The 14,985-nt window shown below is 44.1% G+C and overlaps 1 protein-coding gene across 1 annotated transcript; it reads left to right on the top strand.

Moving 5' to 3' along the window:
* Positions 1 to 1,151: 1,151 nt before the first annotated feature.
* LOC125639654 (2-epi-5-epi-valiolone synthase-like) lies at positions 1,152 to 13,042 on the top strand. The gene is made up of 5 exons (XM_048857204.2): positions 1,152 to 1,321; positions 6,783 to 7,416; positions 9,357 to 9,590; positions 10,341 to 10,593; positions 12,905 to 13,042. Exons 1-5 carry the CDS (start codon positions 1,152 to 1,154, stop codon positions 13,003 to 13,005), a joined length of 1,392 nt encoding a protein of 463 aa, XP_048713161.1. The 3' UTR covers positions 13,006 to 13,042.
* The last annotated feature ends 1,943 nt before the right edge of the window (positions 13,043 to 14,985 follow it).

The following is a 14,985-nucleotide window of genomic DNA, read 5'->3' as shown; positions in this document are numbered from 1 at the left end:
CCCTGAACTGGAGATCCAATTTGAGTGAGTGGCGAAGGGGGGAAGCGGAAGAGAGGAGATTCTCTTTTAAGGAAGGTACAATATATAGTTACCCCTTTTTTAAAACTTGTTCAGCAGGGCAACCTCCTCCTTTCCTTATTTGTTCATGTCACATCATACCGTTGGATCACAACATCACATCGCAACAGTAAAAAGTTCAATGCAAGGAACTACGCAGAAGAAGCCATTTGCAGCGCACAATAACTTTATTGAACCTGCAGATTATAAACAATACAATATACCTCGTATTTACATGCCAATGGATGGCGCTCTTTATATTCAACAGCTGTCTACATGTATTCAGGTGCTGCTTTTGTTATACAGCATGCTCGTCACAGCACCTAGGCAAAGGCTGAACCAAAACCCTGGCTCTGAATGCCACAAGCTAGATGTGAACCCAAATCCTATGGTTTAAGGCCACCACTCGTTTTGATGTAATGTCACCATAAAAACAATGCTTCACAGCATCCATGGAAAATTGGGATTGGCCCTGATCATATCTTGGATGATCTCACAATAATCACACAATGGGCAACTGTGATTTGTTAGCATTAAAGGGTATTATTTTGATTGTCCCCTTGTGTTTCCAGTGGAACACAGGAATGACAACTCCTGGGGGCCTATATAGCCTGCACAAATCTCCTCACCGCTGCTGCTTGTGTTCCCTCTTTGGCTCTTGCACACAGAGTGGGGCTAGTAATTAGATAAATCAGAGGTCCTGCCCAACAAAGGAATTCTTAAAACGGTATTGATATTTCATATAAAGTATTTGTCTTTCATAACACCCATTTCACTGCAGGGCATCGTGTGAGAAGCTAATTTTATAGATTTGTATTGTATTTCCAAAGGATTATAAAACTAACCAATTATACAATGCTATCTTGGGTCCTACATGTGTCTCTGGATGAGTTGTACACCTCTGACTCGTGTCCTCAGATTAGATAATACTAGTTTTATAATTTCCTCCCCCACCCACCCACACATTACCAACAGGTGAGGAGTAGACAGGACCTCCTCTTCCAAAATATGGTCAAACTGGAGCCTTTAAAAGTGACTGGAAGGCACTCACTTAGGTGAGATCTCTCAAGCTAGAGATTTCATCTGCTGGAAAGATGCCAGTGTCTGAAGAGATCTTAGCCAAAAAGGCCACAAAAGTCATGCCTGAGAATCCCAAACAGACTGATTTTCAGCTGGTGCGGATCAAGAGCACTTGGTGTCGGATCAAGAAGGGGGAAGCCATATGCAACTCCGAAGATAAGATAACCACCTCACAGGCTAAAATGTAAGTATAAAAGCTTGTGCTAAGAATACTTGATAAAAATCTGATGACGAGCTTGCCATCAATCTGGCTTGGGTTAGTCGTGTTATATCACCTTTCAGGTGGGGGAAATTGAGAGATTTGTTAGGCTTGTGCAACTGAAAAATGTTATCTAATGTCACTGCGGTGAGTGGGACTGAAACCCACCAAGAGGAGACATTCCAAGTAGAGGCTCAAACATGTTTCTCAACCCATCTTTCTGTGTGCCAGCAGTGCCGCACAAATCAGGTGTTCATCATACACCTTGGCATAAATGGAGTGAGTTGAAGGGGAGATAATCATCCCCCTCTCTGATTTTTTCACACTTTTGTGTATGTAGCAGATAAAGCTTGGAAGCTTTCTTAAAATGTCTGAGGAGTAATTAGAGGAACATGGGGATTTTCGCCGTTTGGGGTCAGTCAGTGCATATTCATAATCATTGTGGATAAAATGGGGGGTGTAGCAGATGTTTACAGAGTCGGGTAATGAAATACATAGCTTGGAAAAACAAATGCAAAGGTACTAAAAACCACTGACATGATCAAAATGCAGAATGCAGCTGTCACAAAATTTAGGGGAAGTTCTCCACCTGTGGCAAGGTTAGAAAAGGATCACGGATGGGTGAATGTTTTCCCTTCAGGCCAAACACAGCTCTCTGCAGGAATGTCTCCCTCCTTAATTAACCTTGGATTGCAGGAGGATCCCCTTTCATCAGAATACAGAGCCTCATTTTGCTATTAAATATGAATGGAATACTCACAAATGTGGGGCTTTGTTTTTTGAACATCAGAAGTTTTCCAATATTTGCAGTGTCTTTATTCTATTATCACTGTGTCTGATCCTTCTCCCAATGAATTTGATAGGAGTTTTGCCGTTGGCTTCAGCAGGAACAGGTAAATAAGGTGCCACTTCCGCAGCAGACACTGCGTAGGCAGATCTGGATTGAATTCAGTGGGGCTCTATCCAGGCATAGAGGTCTGCTTGTGCAGAGCTCATTCCAGGATGGGGTCCTTAGTCAATAACGTAATTAATTGACTTAAGGCCCAGTCCGCAAAGAATTGCTCATGTAAAATATCCGTTAGCAAATGGCAGGTTTGGGCTCTATTTCATAGGCATTCTGCAATTCAGACCAGGCTGTCTCCTCACCTGACCATCTCCCATGTGGCTAAAGTTACCTCTGACATCTAAAACAGGTTCCTGTACTGTAATTAACATTCAAAACCAAACCCTCTCTTTAGTGGCCAAAGTTTCAAAAATAAATGCACACAGTAATAATCTCCTCTGAAATGTATTTATTTGATTGAGCTTATTTTATATTCATGTAACTTTTTTACTGGATTAGCTTAAACAAGGACAGAATAACAACTTCTGAAAAGCATAAACATCATGAGTACAATTTTCAAAAGTCTCTAAGTCACTTGGGGCCAATTTTTACTGGCATTTACGTCCTTAAAGAGGCAGATAGGTGCCTAGTAGGAAAAGCAGGTAGGTACCTAACATCCATTGATTTCAGTGGAAGTTAGGCACTTACGGCCCAGATGGCCAAAGGTATTTAGGTGCCAACCTCCCATTGACTGCTGTGGGAGGCAGGTGCCTAAATACATATGATAATCTGTGTTTAGGTGGTTTTGGATACATCTACACAGCAAAAAATAACCCTGCAGGAGCGAGTCTCAGAGCTCAGGTCAGTTGACTCAGGGGCTTAGAGACCTACCCCCCCCCCCCACGTACACACCACATTTTAGAGCCTGGGCTCTAACCTTAGCCCCACCGTTTACATGGCTATTTTTTAGCCCCCGTAGCATGAGACCAAGTCAGTTGACCTGGGCTCTGAGAATTGATGTATTGATGTTGCAGGGTTTTTTTGCTGTGTAGACGTACCCTTTGAAAATCCACCAGGCATCTGTGTACTTCCTTAGGCCTCTGAATAATACAAGTAACTGATTTTTCTCTTTGGGTGCCAAATAAAAAAGCCCGGGGGGGGGGGGGGGGAATGTGGTTAGTTTCAAACCAAACCTGAATTTTGGGGGGTTTTCTTGCTGAAATCGCAAAATGGAGGGGGTTGGTGGGGAAGAGAGAAAAACTGTTTCGGATAAAAACAACACCTGAAATGAAACTAAATATAAAAACCAAAAATAATTTTTGTCAGATTTTCATTTCTTTCCATTTCCAGGGTTTTTTCCAACCCAAAATGAAATTTTTAAAAAAGGCATAGAGCTAAGTTTCTAAACCTATGAAACAAAAAAAGTCAAATCATTTCATTTTGAAATGGTCAAAACTATTTTGGCTCTTTTGAAAATGAAAATGTCCTTTTTCTACCTGAGATGGGTCCCTGAAGTTAACCTGAATTCACAGATAGTTTCAGTACTTCTCACCCCCGCCCCTCCCAGCCAAGGCATTTTTTGGTGAATTTACTATTTGCTGAAACAATTTTACCAGGCTCTACTAAGCCCCTTTGGAAATCTTTCCCCACCCATAATCCAATTTAATAGGCTCTGTTGCATTTTTAGGGCTAACTTCTGTTCTCACTGAAACCAAAGGGGAAAAAATGAAAATTGGACCTAAATAAACAAGGGGAAAAATATGAAGTGGTAGATGTGACTGAATTATTTTAAATGAAAACATGTCAGTGTAAAATGTCTCTGAACTATTCTAAAGTTTTCAGCAATTTTTTTTGCCAAAAATACGACATTTTTTCATCAAAATGGAACAAAAAATTAGGTTTCAATTCAAATCATTTTTGTTTCTCTTTTTCCCTCCTTGCTTGCTCCTTTTTATGTCTATAAAAGTACAACAAAAGAGAGGAAAGGGGAAAGCAAAAAAAGTGAAAATAAAAAAATTAGATTATAATTTAATCAAAAAAATTGTTTCATCTTGGCATATCATCAAAAAGCTGTGGGAAGAACATTGTAAAACATGAAAAAAAATAATTTCTTTAGAAATATGTTGTGGAAAATACAATTTTTCCAAGCCTAGTTAAAGCCTTGATTAAGCCAAAAAAGCTTTGACCTCTGTCCTGAAAAATCACCAGGTATAGGCTATGGCAGGCTGACCTCTACTGGAAAAGCTCTGCTATTTCATCCCAGAAAGGCAAGTTCTGTGGAGCTTCTTGTTTCCCTTTTGAGACAGTAGATCTGAACTATTACAGAATACGGGCCTGGGATTAGGGCCAGGGTATGGGTTGCCAAAGTAAGAAAGCTATTTCAACTGCAGAACTGCTTAAAAATGGAAGGACTTAGCTGGATTAAAGCCAGAGCGGTCAGTTTTGGAGTTACCACAAGCTCTGAGAAAGCGCAGCGCAACTATGTGTTGCCACTAAGAGGATCCCTTCGCAAACATTAGAAACAAGGCCCTGTGTAGATCACGATTTCATGGACTGCACTGAAATCACGGAATTAGCCCAATATCATGATTCTTCCAACAGTGGGGAGGCGGAAGTGGGCATGCCTACCTCTGATGCCCGTTCATAGAATCAGAGAATATCAGGGTTGGAAGGGACCTCAGGAGGTCATCTAGTCCAACCCCCTGCTCAAAGCAGGACCAATCCCCAATTTTTGCCCCAGATCCCTAAATGGCCCCCTCAAGGATTGAACTCACAACCCTGGATTTAGCAGGCCAATGCTCAAACCTCATGGTATTTAGCTAATTCAGCTGCTTGCAGCGGGTGGGCAGGCCAGGGGAAGGGCTGTGATGGGTCTCACCATAACACTGGCCATCTGGCTCAGCTCCAGCCCAGGCCACTCTGCTGCTCCGGTCTGGTGGGCTAGTGGGGAGAAGGGGTCAGGGCTGACAACGAGTAGCATTTAGAAGCCTGGGCCTACCCCACAACAGTCCATGGAAGGCCGAGGGAAGACACAGCAGCAGCGGAAACCAGGATCCACTGCTTGGAGTGAGACAGGGTGGGGGGCAGGGTGAAGGAGCCCCTGTCCCAGTTGGGGGATGGATTCCAGTCTCACCCCAATCTCCCCACCAAGGCAGGGCCCCTCCAATACTCATGCTCTAAGTGACAGGTCCTGGTCTCAGTTCCTTCAGCGTCTCCTGTGGCCTATTGGGGGCTACTATATGGTGGGCTTAGGATGACCAGGTATACGGTTTTCGACTGGAACACCTGGTTGAAAAGGGACCCTGACAGCTCCGGTCAGCACCACCTCTGTGGCCTTGCCCCCCCCCTACTCCTGTCTGGGTCCCCCACTCCCGGAGACACAGCCCTGCTCCCAGGCTCTGGGGGGGTGGGGGCGGATGGGGTAGGGGGGCTGGCTTTCACACCCCCACTACTAAAAATGTTCCAGCACCACTGGGTGCCAGGAGAGGCAGGCAGCCTGCCTTAACGCCCCTGCTGAGGCGCTGACCAGGAGCCGCCCGAGGTAAGCCCACGCCCTAACCCCCTGTCCCAGCCCTGAGATCCCCACAGCCAGAGCCCCCTCCCACACCCTGAACCCCTCATCCCCAGCCCCACCCCAGAGTCCTCAACCCCAGCAGGAGCCCTCACCCCCTCTCACACCCCAAGTCCCTGCCCCAGCCCAGAGTTCCCTCCAGCACCCTGAACCCTTCATTCCTGACCCCACCCCAGAGCCCTCACCCCCTCTTGCACCCCAACCCCTTCCCCAGACCAGTGAAAGTGAGCCAGTAGTGAGCGGGGGGCGGGGCCTTGGGGAAGGTGCAGGGCCTCTGGGCAGGGCTAGGGTGTTACGTTTTTTGCAACTAGAAAGTTGGCAACCCTAGGTGGGCTAGAGCTCCTAATCACCACGCATTGCCTCTGCTGCCCCACTTTCCCGCCAGCTCGCTAGACAGCTTTGCTAGGTCCCTCTGAAGAAACTCCTCACAGTCTTCTCTAGTCTTGACTAGCATAAATAATTGTGTCATCTGTAAGTTTTGTCTCAGGACTTCTCACTCCCTGCCCTTCCAAGTTCATTAAAAAGAAATGTATATGAAACATCTGTCGTAATACAGAACCTCAGGTAATTCATGGTTAAAATGTTGCCATGTTGGAAATTGGTCTCTCTTTCATAGCCACATGTAAGGAACTTAGTCAAAGGTTTTCCTGAAAATTTAAATAAATTAGAGCACTCATCTCCGCTATCTTATAGACAAATTAGTGAATTTGAGAGGAGCAATTTGCCTTTACAGAAGCCATACTAGTTAGTCTTTGTTATATCATTATCCACCTACCTGTTTCCTCATTTGATTTTTAATGATCCCCTCAGTCATTTTTCCTGGTGCTGAAGCAAGGCGGACTACTCTACAATTCCCAGAATCACCCCTATTGCCTATTTTAAAGATCAGTACAATATTTGAAACCCTACTCTTTTCTGGTGTAGTAGTAAACTTTAATGAGAGATTGCATATTTCAATCAGTAAGCTAGCTGCTTCATTTTTAAATTCTTTTTTTTACATAGAAGATACCTAGCTTAATTGATCTCACACCATGTTTTGTGATCCCTGACAGAGGCAAAAGTGTTTCAGACCTTGGAATTTCCTGGACAGTTGAAGCTCCCATCTCTTTCTGCTACAAAGTGGTAGAAACATGCAATCTTCTGGATCCTGCCAACAGTACACTCCTTTTTGGGCACATCATAGATTCTCAGCAATTAGAGATAGCCATTGACAGAGAAAGAGAACAGAGGCGTTTTATTGTAATGGATCAGATTGTCGATGAAAATTATGGCTCAAAAGTGAGAAAATACTTTGAAGCCAATAATGTTCATTATAAAATCCTTTCCCTGCCCACCACAGAAGAAACCAAATCCATGGATCTGGTCCTAAGCATCTTGCAAGAAGTTCACAACTTCGGCATCGACAGGCGTAAAGAGCCCATTATAGCAATTGGAGGAGGGGTTTGCCTTGATATCGTAGGCATTGCAGCATCACTCTATAGAAGACGCACCCCTTATATTCGTGTCCCAACGACCCTCTTAGCTTACGTTGATGCCAGTGTGGGAGCAAAGAATGGTGTAAATTTCCTTCAGTGCAAGAACAAGCTTGGAGGCTACACTCCTCCTGTAGCTACTTTTCTGGACAGATCCTTCATCCAAACTATTCCCCGTCGACACATCTCCAACGGTCTTGGTGAAATTTTGAAGGTACCTTTTTTTGGAATACAGATGTACTTTTGCTATATTAATTATTCATAAAAAGTTAGATCTGTGTGTGAGCCTAGAGCTTTGTGTAAGATGTTTTATACACCCAAAGGGTGGGCTTTTCAAAGCCACCAAAAGAAGTTGGACAACCAAATCTCATTATTTATTAATCATGGCCACCCACATATTTTATAGTAGTTTGGCTTCTAAGAATCTAAAAGTGTGCCTAGCCCAGCCTCTTGGGACCTGTGGGGGGGGGGGGCGGAGAGACAGGATGGGACGACTCACCAGCACAGCGCCTCCTGCTGGTTGTCTAGGGAATTAGCTCTTCCCAGCCCTGGAGTACCCTCTGCCAGCTGATGTCTTGCCTACCGCTGGCCCCCGTGTCCCTCCCGGACCCTGGTGCCCTTCACCCAGGGGTTCTGCCCACCGCAGCAACCCACAATCTGGGTCTCCCCATTCAGGAGAATCCCCCACCCTCTATCCCCACCTCACCTCAGTGGCTACTGTCAGTCATCATCTAGCCCCCACTCACCGGGGCTGACTGCAGTCTGTAAAGGCCACTCATCATTGGCAAAGGGGGAGGGGGTTGGACCTGTTGCCTCTGCCTACCTAGGGGCTGCCCCTTGGAAGCCCCAGTACCCTTTTGTAGGCCTTTGACAAGGCCTGCAGCCTGGGGTTTTACTAGGCTGGAGTTCCCCAGCTCCCTCTGCCCTTCACACGGTACTGCTCCACTCAGCTTCCCAGGCAGCCAGGTCCTTCTCTCTCAGGGGCTAGAGAGAGACTGTCTCAGCTTCTGGCCCACTGCTCTCTTATGAGGGCCAGCTGGGCCCTGATGGCACTGGCTACAGCTGTAGCTGCTTTCCCAGTTAGCCCAGCTCTCCTCACTGCAGCCCTCTCCAGGGCTGCTCTATCCCCTTCCAGCAGGAGCAGGGTTACCATCCTGCTACAGGACCCCTGATAATTTTTCAAGATACACATAACGTATAAAGAAAAGGAGTACTAACAATAAATTGGTTAGTCTCTAAGGTGCCACAAGTACTCCTTTTCTTTTTGCGAATACAGACTAACACGGCTGCTACTCTGAAACATAACATATAGCAAAGCCAGATGTCAACTGTAGAGAAAACAGATGGAAGAAAACTCTTTCATTTCGGACCTGATCCAAAACTTATTCAAATCTATGGGAGTCTATTTACCTCTATTCATTTTGGATCACTGTCCACTAAGAGTAAAGATAAACTTTAGTTTTTTCAGAATGGAGGAAAAACAGGGAAGTTAGTTACATTTTTAGCCAAAGACGTGTTCTACAAGACCATTTATACATGCCTCAAATGTTCAAAATATATGTTGAGTTTGGTTGACCAATGGTATTCTCAATCTTTCTGGGCCAAATTCTGCTCTCATTGTAAATCTATAGTTATGCCCTTAAATTTACATATGCAAACAGCTTTGAGATCTATCGATGTAATGTAGTGCAAAGTAGGATTATTGTGTCAATTTAAGAAGTATTTAAATGTATTAAAAATGCATCCATCCCAAATGCATGCATGCAATATTAGTAAAACCTATGCAATTTGAACTGCTGCCCACAAAACTAAAAACCCTTCCAAAACCCCCAGCCCTCTATATCACCCACACTCCCATTCACTCAATTCTCTCTAAAAACAATCCTGGGGGGAAAGCCTGGATTATCCTGGTGAGGTCCAGCATCTCGTTAAAAGGGCCTTAACCTGCTTGCCAGATAGATGGAAAAGCCCTTTGCAAACTACCTGTACCTGGACAGCCAGAAGCAACCAGTAATCCAACATTTATTGGCATGCATGCACTAGGATAATATAGTACTAGTTGTATGTATTTCAATATGTACTTTTCCTACAGTGTATTATTTGCTGATATAAAAATTCACCTTTTAAAGTACTTCTTTCCATTCTTTATTCAAGATGGCGCTCATGAAACACAAAGGGCTCTTTGATCTACTGAAGAGCCATGGAAAATACATGCTGGACACAAAGTTCCAGTCTCACAACGGCTTGGTCAATCATGGTGATGCTGCTCTAAAAACAACCAGGCTTGCCATAGAAACAATGCTGGAAGAGCTTGCACCCAATCTCTGGGAGGATGACCTGGACAGATTGGTTGATTTTGGTCACCTTATAAGCCCAGAACTGGAAATGGTCAGTCACGAATTTTAGTTTGCAATGTCGTATTAAAAAAAACCAACAAGTTTTTAATCATAGTAAAAATGTTCTTGGAAGGTTTTGTTTTGTATTATACTTGTGAGGCAGCATATACCTGGGAGTCAGGAGACCTGGGATCTAGTCCAAGCTCTACCTGATGTAGAACAGTGGGCAAGTCATGTCCCTTCTGTGTGCCTCAGTTTCCCCTCCCAACTTTGTCTATGTTATCTGTTTTGATTTGTTAGAAATTTTGAGCCAGTGACTGTCTCATTTGTACAGAGGCACAAAGGAGCGTGCACATCTAGGCAGTAGCGTAACATAAATAGCAGCAACAATCTCAGCTATAACAATACAAATATTGCAGGGTTTTAAGATTCCAAACACTACTGCTATGATAAACTGCTGTTCAGAAGTGGTGCATGGGGACGAACAGACTCAGTCCCTGTGAAAAGGTTCAAGTGAGGTGTTTGCTGCGAAGGAACTTTCCTTCCTTCTCATTCAAAGTTCAGCCCTTGCCTTCAATCGGAGCAAAATCAAGCTCTCTGTGGGAGATTTTTATGTACCATTAATTATGTGGAAAATATTTTCTCCACTCCCCAGAAATAGAAAGGATGCTGAGAGTCAGCAGATCTCTAGTTCTATGACTGAGAGCCACATACTAATTTTCATCTACAAAGTCAGACGCATTAAGAAAACCCAGACTAGTTACTGTAAGGGGGGGAAAAGCTAATTTTACTTTAATTTCAGAAAGTTTTACCATCACTGATGCATGGAGAAGCAGTAAACATCGACATGGCATTTATGACTTACGTGGCCTATGAAAGGGGGCTTTTAACTCCGGAGGAAAAAGCTGACATTATTCAGTGCATGAAGGGTTTGGAGCTCCCGGTGTGGCACGACGACTGCAACTTGCATCTAATAAAGAAGGCCTTGGTGGAAAGGTTGAAACACTGCGGAGGCCAGATGAGAATGCCTCTCCCAACTGGACTTGGGATGGCAGGTACTGCAACATAGCTTCAAAAGGGACAGACATTAACCAAGGGAAAGGGGGAATATTCACACCCATTCACATACACAAGAGCAACTCATAGGCACACTCGCTAATATGGCCAGATTTTTAAAAGATGTTTGGATGTAGATGGCTGCTTAGTGCGATTTTCAAAAGTGCCCAGGAACCTAACTCTCATTGTGGCGAGGCACTTTTGGAAATCCCACTAGGCACTCATCTATGTCTTTAGGGGCCGTACCACCTTTTCAAATCTGGCCCTGAGAGCATGATCAAATAGCTGTTGAATTCAGTGGGAGTTTTTCCATTGACTTCAAGGGGATTTGGATCAGGTTATTACAGTAAAGTCTTTGGGAATATTAATTACTTTTCTCTTGGAACTTTGTCAACTTTTTGGTTTTTACTTGTCCTGGCAACATTCAAAGAAAAAATAAAAAAACCCTCGTTACACCACCACTAAGGAATACAATATAACATGCCAACATGCCTGCCCTGCAGTTTGCAGTTATATATGTAGGGCTTTAATTGACCCTTTAACATCTTACTAGACCTGGACAGAGAGAGGGAATTCAGCTCCTGCATCTGACCACCAGAACTTAAAGACTGAGCTCTAATAAATTGCCTTAAGGTTCACCAATTTACTTTGCAAACATATTATAAACCATACTGGGTATTATTTCAGGACAATCCAAATACAGTGCTATATTTGTTTTTTAAAAAAATAGAAACAGTAAACATTCTTTTGTCATGCTTGAAAACATTTTGAAATAATTCTTGGAAAAAGGCAGCTGGTATACGATGCGATTAAAATACGTTGAACTAAATAGCCTACATCTCAGTGATACTAATGTCTGCCCAGAGTGACGATACACATGTACATAGAAATAAAATTCAGACTAAAAAGCAGCACATAGCACCAGCTTGTGATACATCAGTCTACAGCTAGTCTGTAATAATTCCACCTGGTTGAATCTCTTTGGGCTAAATTCACAAAGGAGATTTAGGCACCATTTCTACTCTGGGGGCAGCATGTTGGGTATGTCTAGCTAAACCCCACAGGAAGGCTGCATCCACACTGAAGTGTGTCAGTGAAAAGTTCGGATAGAGGGGAAGCAGCGGGGAAAGGCTCTGGCAGCTCCCTGCAGCAAGGAAAGACTCCGGTGGAGTCTTTCCCTGCTGCCATCCCACTGCCAGAGCCTTTCCTTGCTGCAGGGAAAGACTCTGGCAGAGGGGCGGCACTGGGATGCTACTCTGCTAAAAACAGCAGTGTAGACAAGGGAGGGGGATGGGAGTGACTTAGGACACCTGGCTGAGACTGGAGGGAGGCACTTATCTTCAGCCATGGGCTGTCCGCTGGAGTAGGTGCCTGTGTCAGGTCAGCCCTTTCTCACAAAAAGCCACAGGGAAAGAGCCCCTCACCCCGACCCCACTATAGCCAATAACCCAGGTACTCTCAGGAAATTTGGAGAGCCAGGTTCATGTCTCTGCCCCAATGGCTGTAACTATTTATACAAAGTATAACAGCTTCTAAAGAAGAGATGGAGAGAGAGAGGCCTACCCCCAAAATATCCAATTGCGAGGTGGTTAGGGCACTCACCTGGCATGGGGGAGACCTAGGTTCAAGATCCTGCTCCAAATCAGGCACAATAGGGGTTCATGTATGGATCTTCCCCAATCCCAGGGGGGGCTACTGTCTATTCTGGGATGGATCAACACAGGCAGCCTGCAACATTCCCACCCCGTTGGCTCCCCAGCTGGCCTCCCACTGGGGAGTTAGGCAGAGGAACGCCTTCTATGATAATCCCACAGGGGTTAGGCATGAATGAGGGCTCAGAGCAGCTCCTTAGCTGTGGGGGCTGCATCAGGATTTTGGCAGCTTTGTGCTGTGCATGCCTACCAGCGGAAACTCAGGTAACTAGAAAGATTGAGGTGCCAGTTAGGCAGCCACTAAACAGTGATTTTGTGAATGGCAGTGGTGCCTAAATCATAGGCTATCAGGGTTGGAAGGGACCTCAGGAGGTCACCTAGTCCAATCCCCTGCTCAAAGCAGGACCAATCCCCAATTTTTGCCCCAGATCCCTAAATGGCCCCTTCAAGAATTGAACTCATAACCCTGGGATTAGCAGGCCAAACCACTGAGCTATCCCTCCCTAGGACTCTATCTTTAGGTGACTAAGTCCCTTTGTGAATCTAGCCCTGTGAATAAGTCTTGTAAAGCTGCTCAGGGAGTGTTTACCTCACTTTCTGTGAATTAATTTGACATCCAGAGAAGCTTCTTCTACTAACTAAAAATCTTATTTTGCAGAAATATTCAATGATATCAGCGAAGACACCCTGGAAAGAGCGTACCAACTGTGGGCCAGCGAATGTAAGACAGCAATGGAAGAGGACTTTCTGATTCACTGAAAGCTGTAGGATCAGATAGAAGCAACACTGCCCCTTGGATGGCATCCTGCAAAGCTGTAATGTAGTGATATGGGCTGGATTTCAAATAGAACAATTTCAGATGGCCTTATGAAATCAGCACAAAAGTTTGGGTTTGGGTTTTTTTAGGCAGCTGATCTGTTATGCCTATTACATTTGTACAATTTGTAATAGAAGCTCATAGGGGCCACATTTTGATCATATAGCTCCCAGCGCCTGGATAGCACTAATGAAATAATTAACATCAGTCCCTGGAATTATCTCGGGCACGTAGCATAGTATATTCTGAGCACAACGCTGCTCCCATTGAAGTCAATGGCAGATCTTCCATTCCTTTTCCTTCATTCCATACGCTAGTACAGATTGTGGGGTGTTCTGAAATAGATCTTGCAGAGGGATGACTCTCCACTGTCTGCCAATGGATCTGGAGTCAATAGAAGTGTTTCCCGAGTTAAGACTGCAGTATTAGATCTATAAGAGATATAAAAGGAGTTGGGGTTGATGTAGCAAATAAATACATTTCCTATTTATAACCGTCTTTATAGTGTAACATTGCACTAGTTACTTTTCAAAAAAGAAAAAAACTTTTCTATTGTAGTGTAAATGTCTTATCAGAAAACAATATGCTATGTAAAATAGCTAAAGAAAAGTAAAAGGCCTATGATACATTATGCAGCACTGAGAATTTTTAAGTTACTTTCCATGTTAATTGTTTGAGGCAAAAATACATATTGGCTTTTACTCTAACCATGTACAGAACCATACATTTTGAACACACTAACCATTATATAGTGTCAGATTACAAAAGCTCTTCATTTCAATGAGTAGCAGACGACAGTCTAGTCTAAGTAGCTGTGGAAGTCCTAGGATTTGGGACTTTTGAAACTACACTGAACAAAAGGCTAGAAAGTGTATAATAGAGAGCAACCCTGAACTGGCAGCAGTCTGGCCTCACAAAATGATCCATCATCACTTCTTACTTCTATGACTCTGATTAATTACATTTACCTTAGCTCGCTAGAAGGATGTACTGACGGTTATATATCAATAAAACATACTTGGTCAAATTCCGCTGTGCTGTAGATAGTGATGTAAGTTACGCATTGGGTTTAGGTTGGACAAAAAAATGGATGTTGGTGCTTTACCTGTGTAAGCTGTACAAGTTCAGGTTGTGCCTTGGGTGTGCCAAATAAGTGTAATTTATGTCACTTCCATATTGTGGAGAGACAAGTCTAGGTGGTACATGCAGAAGCAGCTCCCACTGAAATCAAGGGGAGCTATTTTATGCCTACTTACCCCAGGGTGGCTCATTCGAGCTCATAAAATGTTCACATTTGAGGCAACTATGATCACTACCTCCTTTGCAGTACCTTCTTCCCCTGCCTAGTCTTACTTCAGCTTTTGCTTTCCTGCTCCTTGGTTTTTGTTTGTGGGAGGGATGGGGAGAGGTCTGGTCCAGCAGAGTTCCCTCATACCCTTGACACTTGAAGCGTCGATACCTAAAACACGCAAAGAGAACAACACTGCCCCCTACTGAAAGTCCAGCCCACCAGGTTCTCCCCTGGCTTCTGACCGGAGGCTGCTCTGGGAAGAAGCAATCCTCTAACCATGGGAAGGTGCTTCTCACAAAGGATGCCAGCATTAACAAGAAAAACCAATTATCCAGTTATTGCCTGGGCTTTTTATTTCATGACACTATTTCCCCCCTACTATGTTTGATATTCACATCCATGTCACCTCTGCTGATCCTGCACATAACAGAGAAACCAAGTCAACAAGGTCCCCCTTGGTATAGCAGTTTGTGTTTCACTTGAATGAGGTAGGAACCCAAAAGTGTTGCCTGGCCTCTCCATGTCTTAATTTATTTTTATCATAGTAGCACCTAGAAGCCCCAGGTAAAGAACAGGACCACTTTGCGTGAGGCACTGTACAAACACTGAACAAAGAGGGCTTAAGGAGTCA

This window comes from Caretta caretta, chromosome 7, assembly GCF_965140235.1.
Source record: "Caretta caretta isolate rCarCar2 chromosome 7, rCarCar1.hap1, whole genome shotgun sequence".
Taxonomy (NCBI): Eukaryota; Metazoa; Chordata; order Testudines; family Cheloniidae; genus Caretta; species Caretta caretta.
This window is presented reverse-complemented; position numbering and strand designations above follow the sequence as displayed.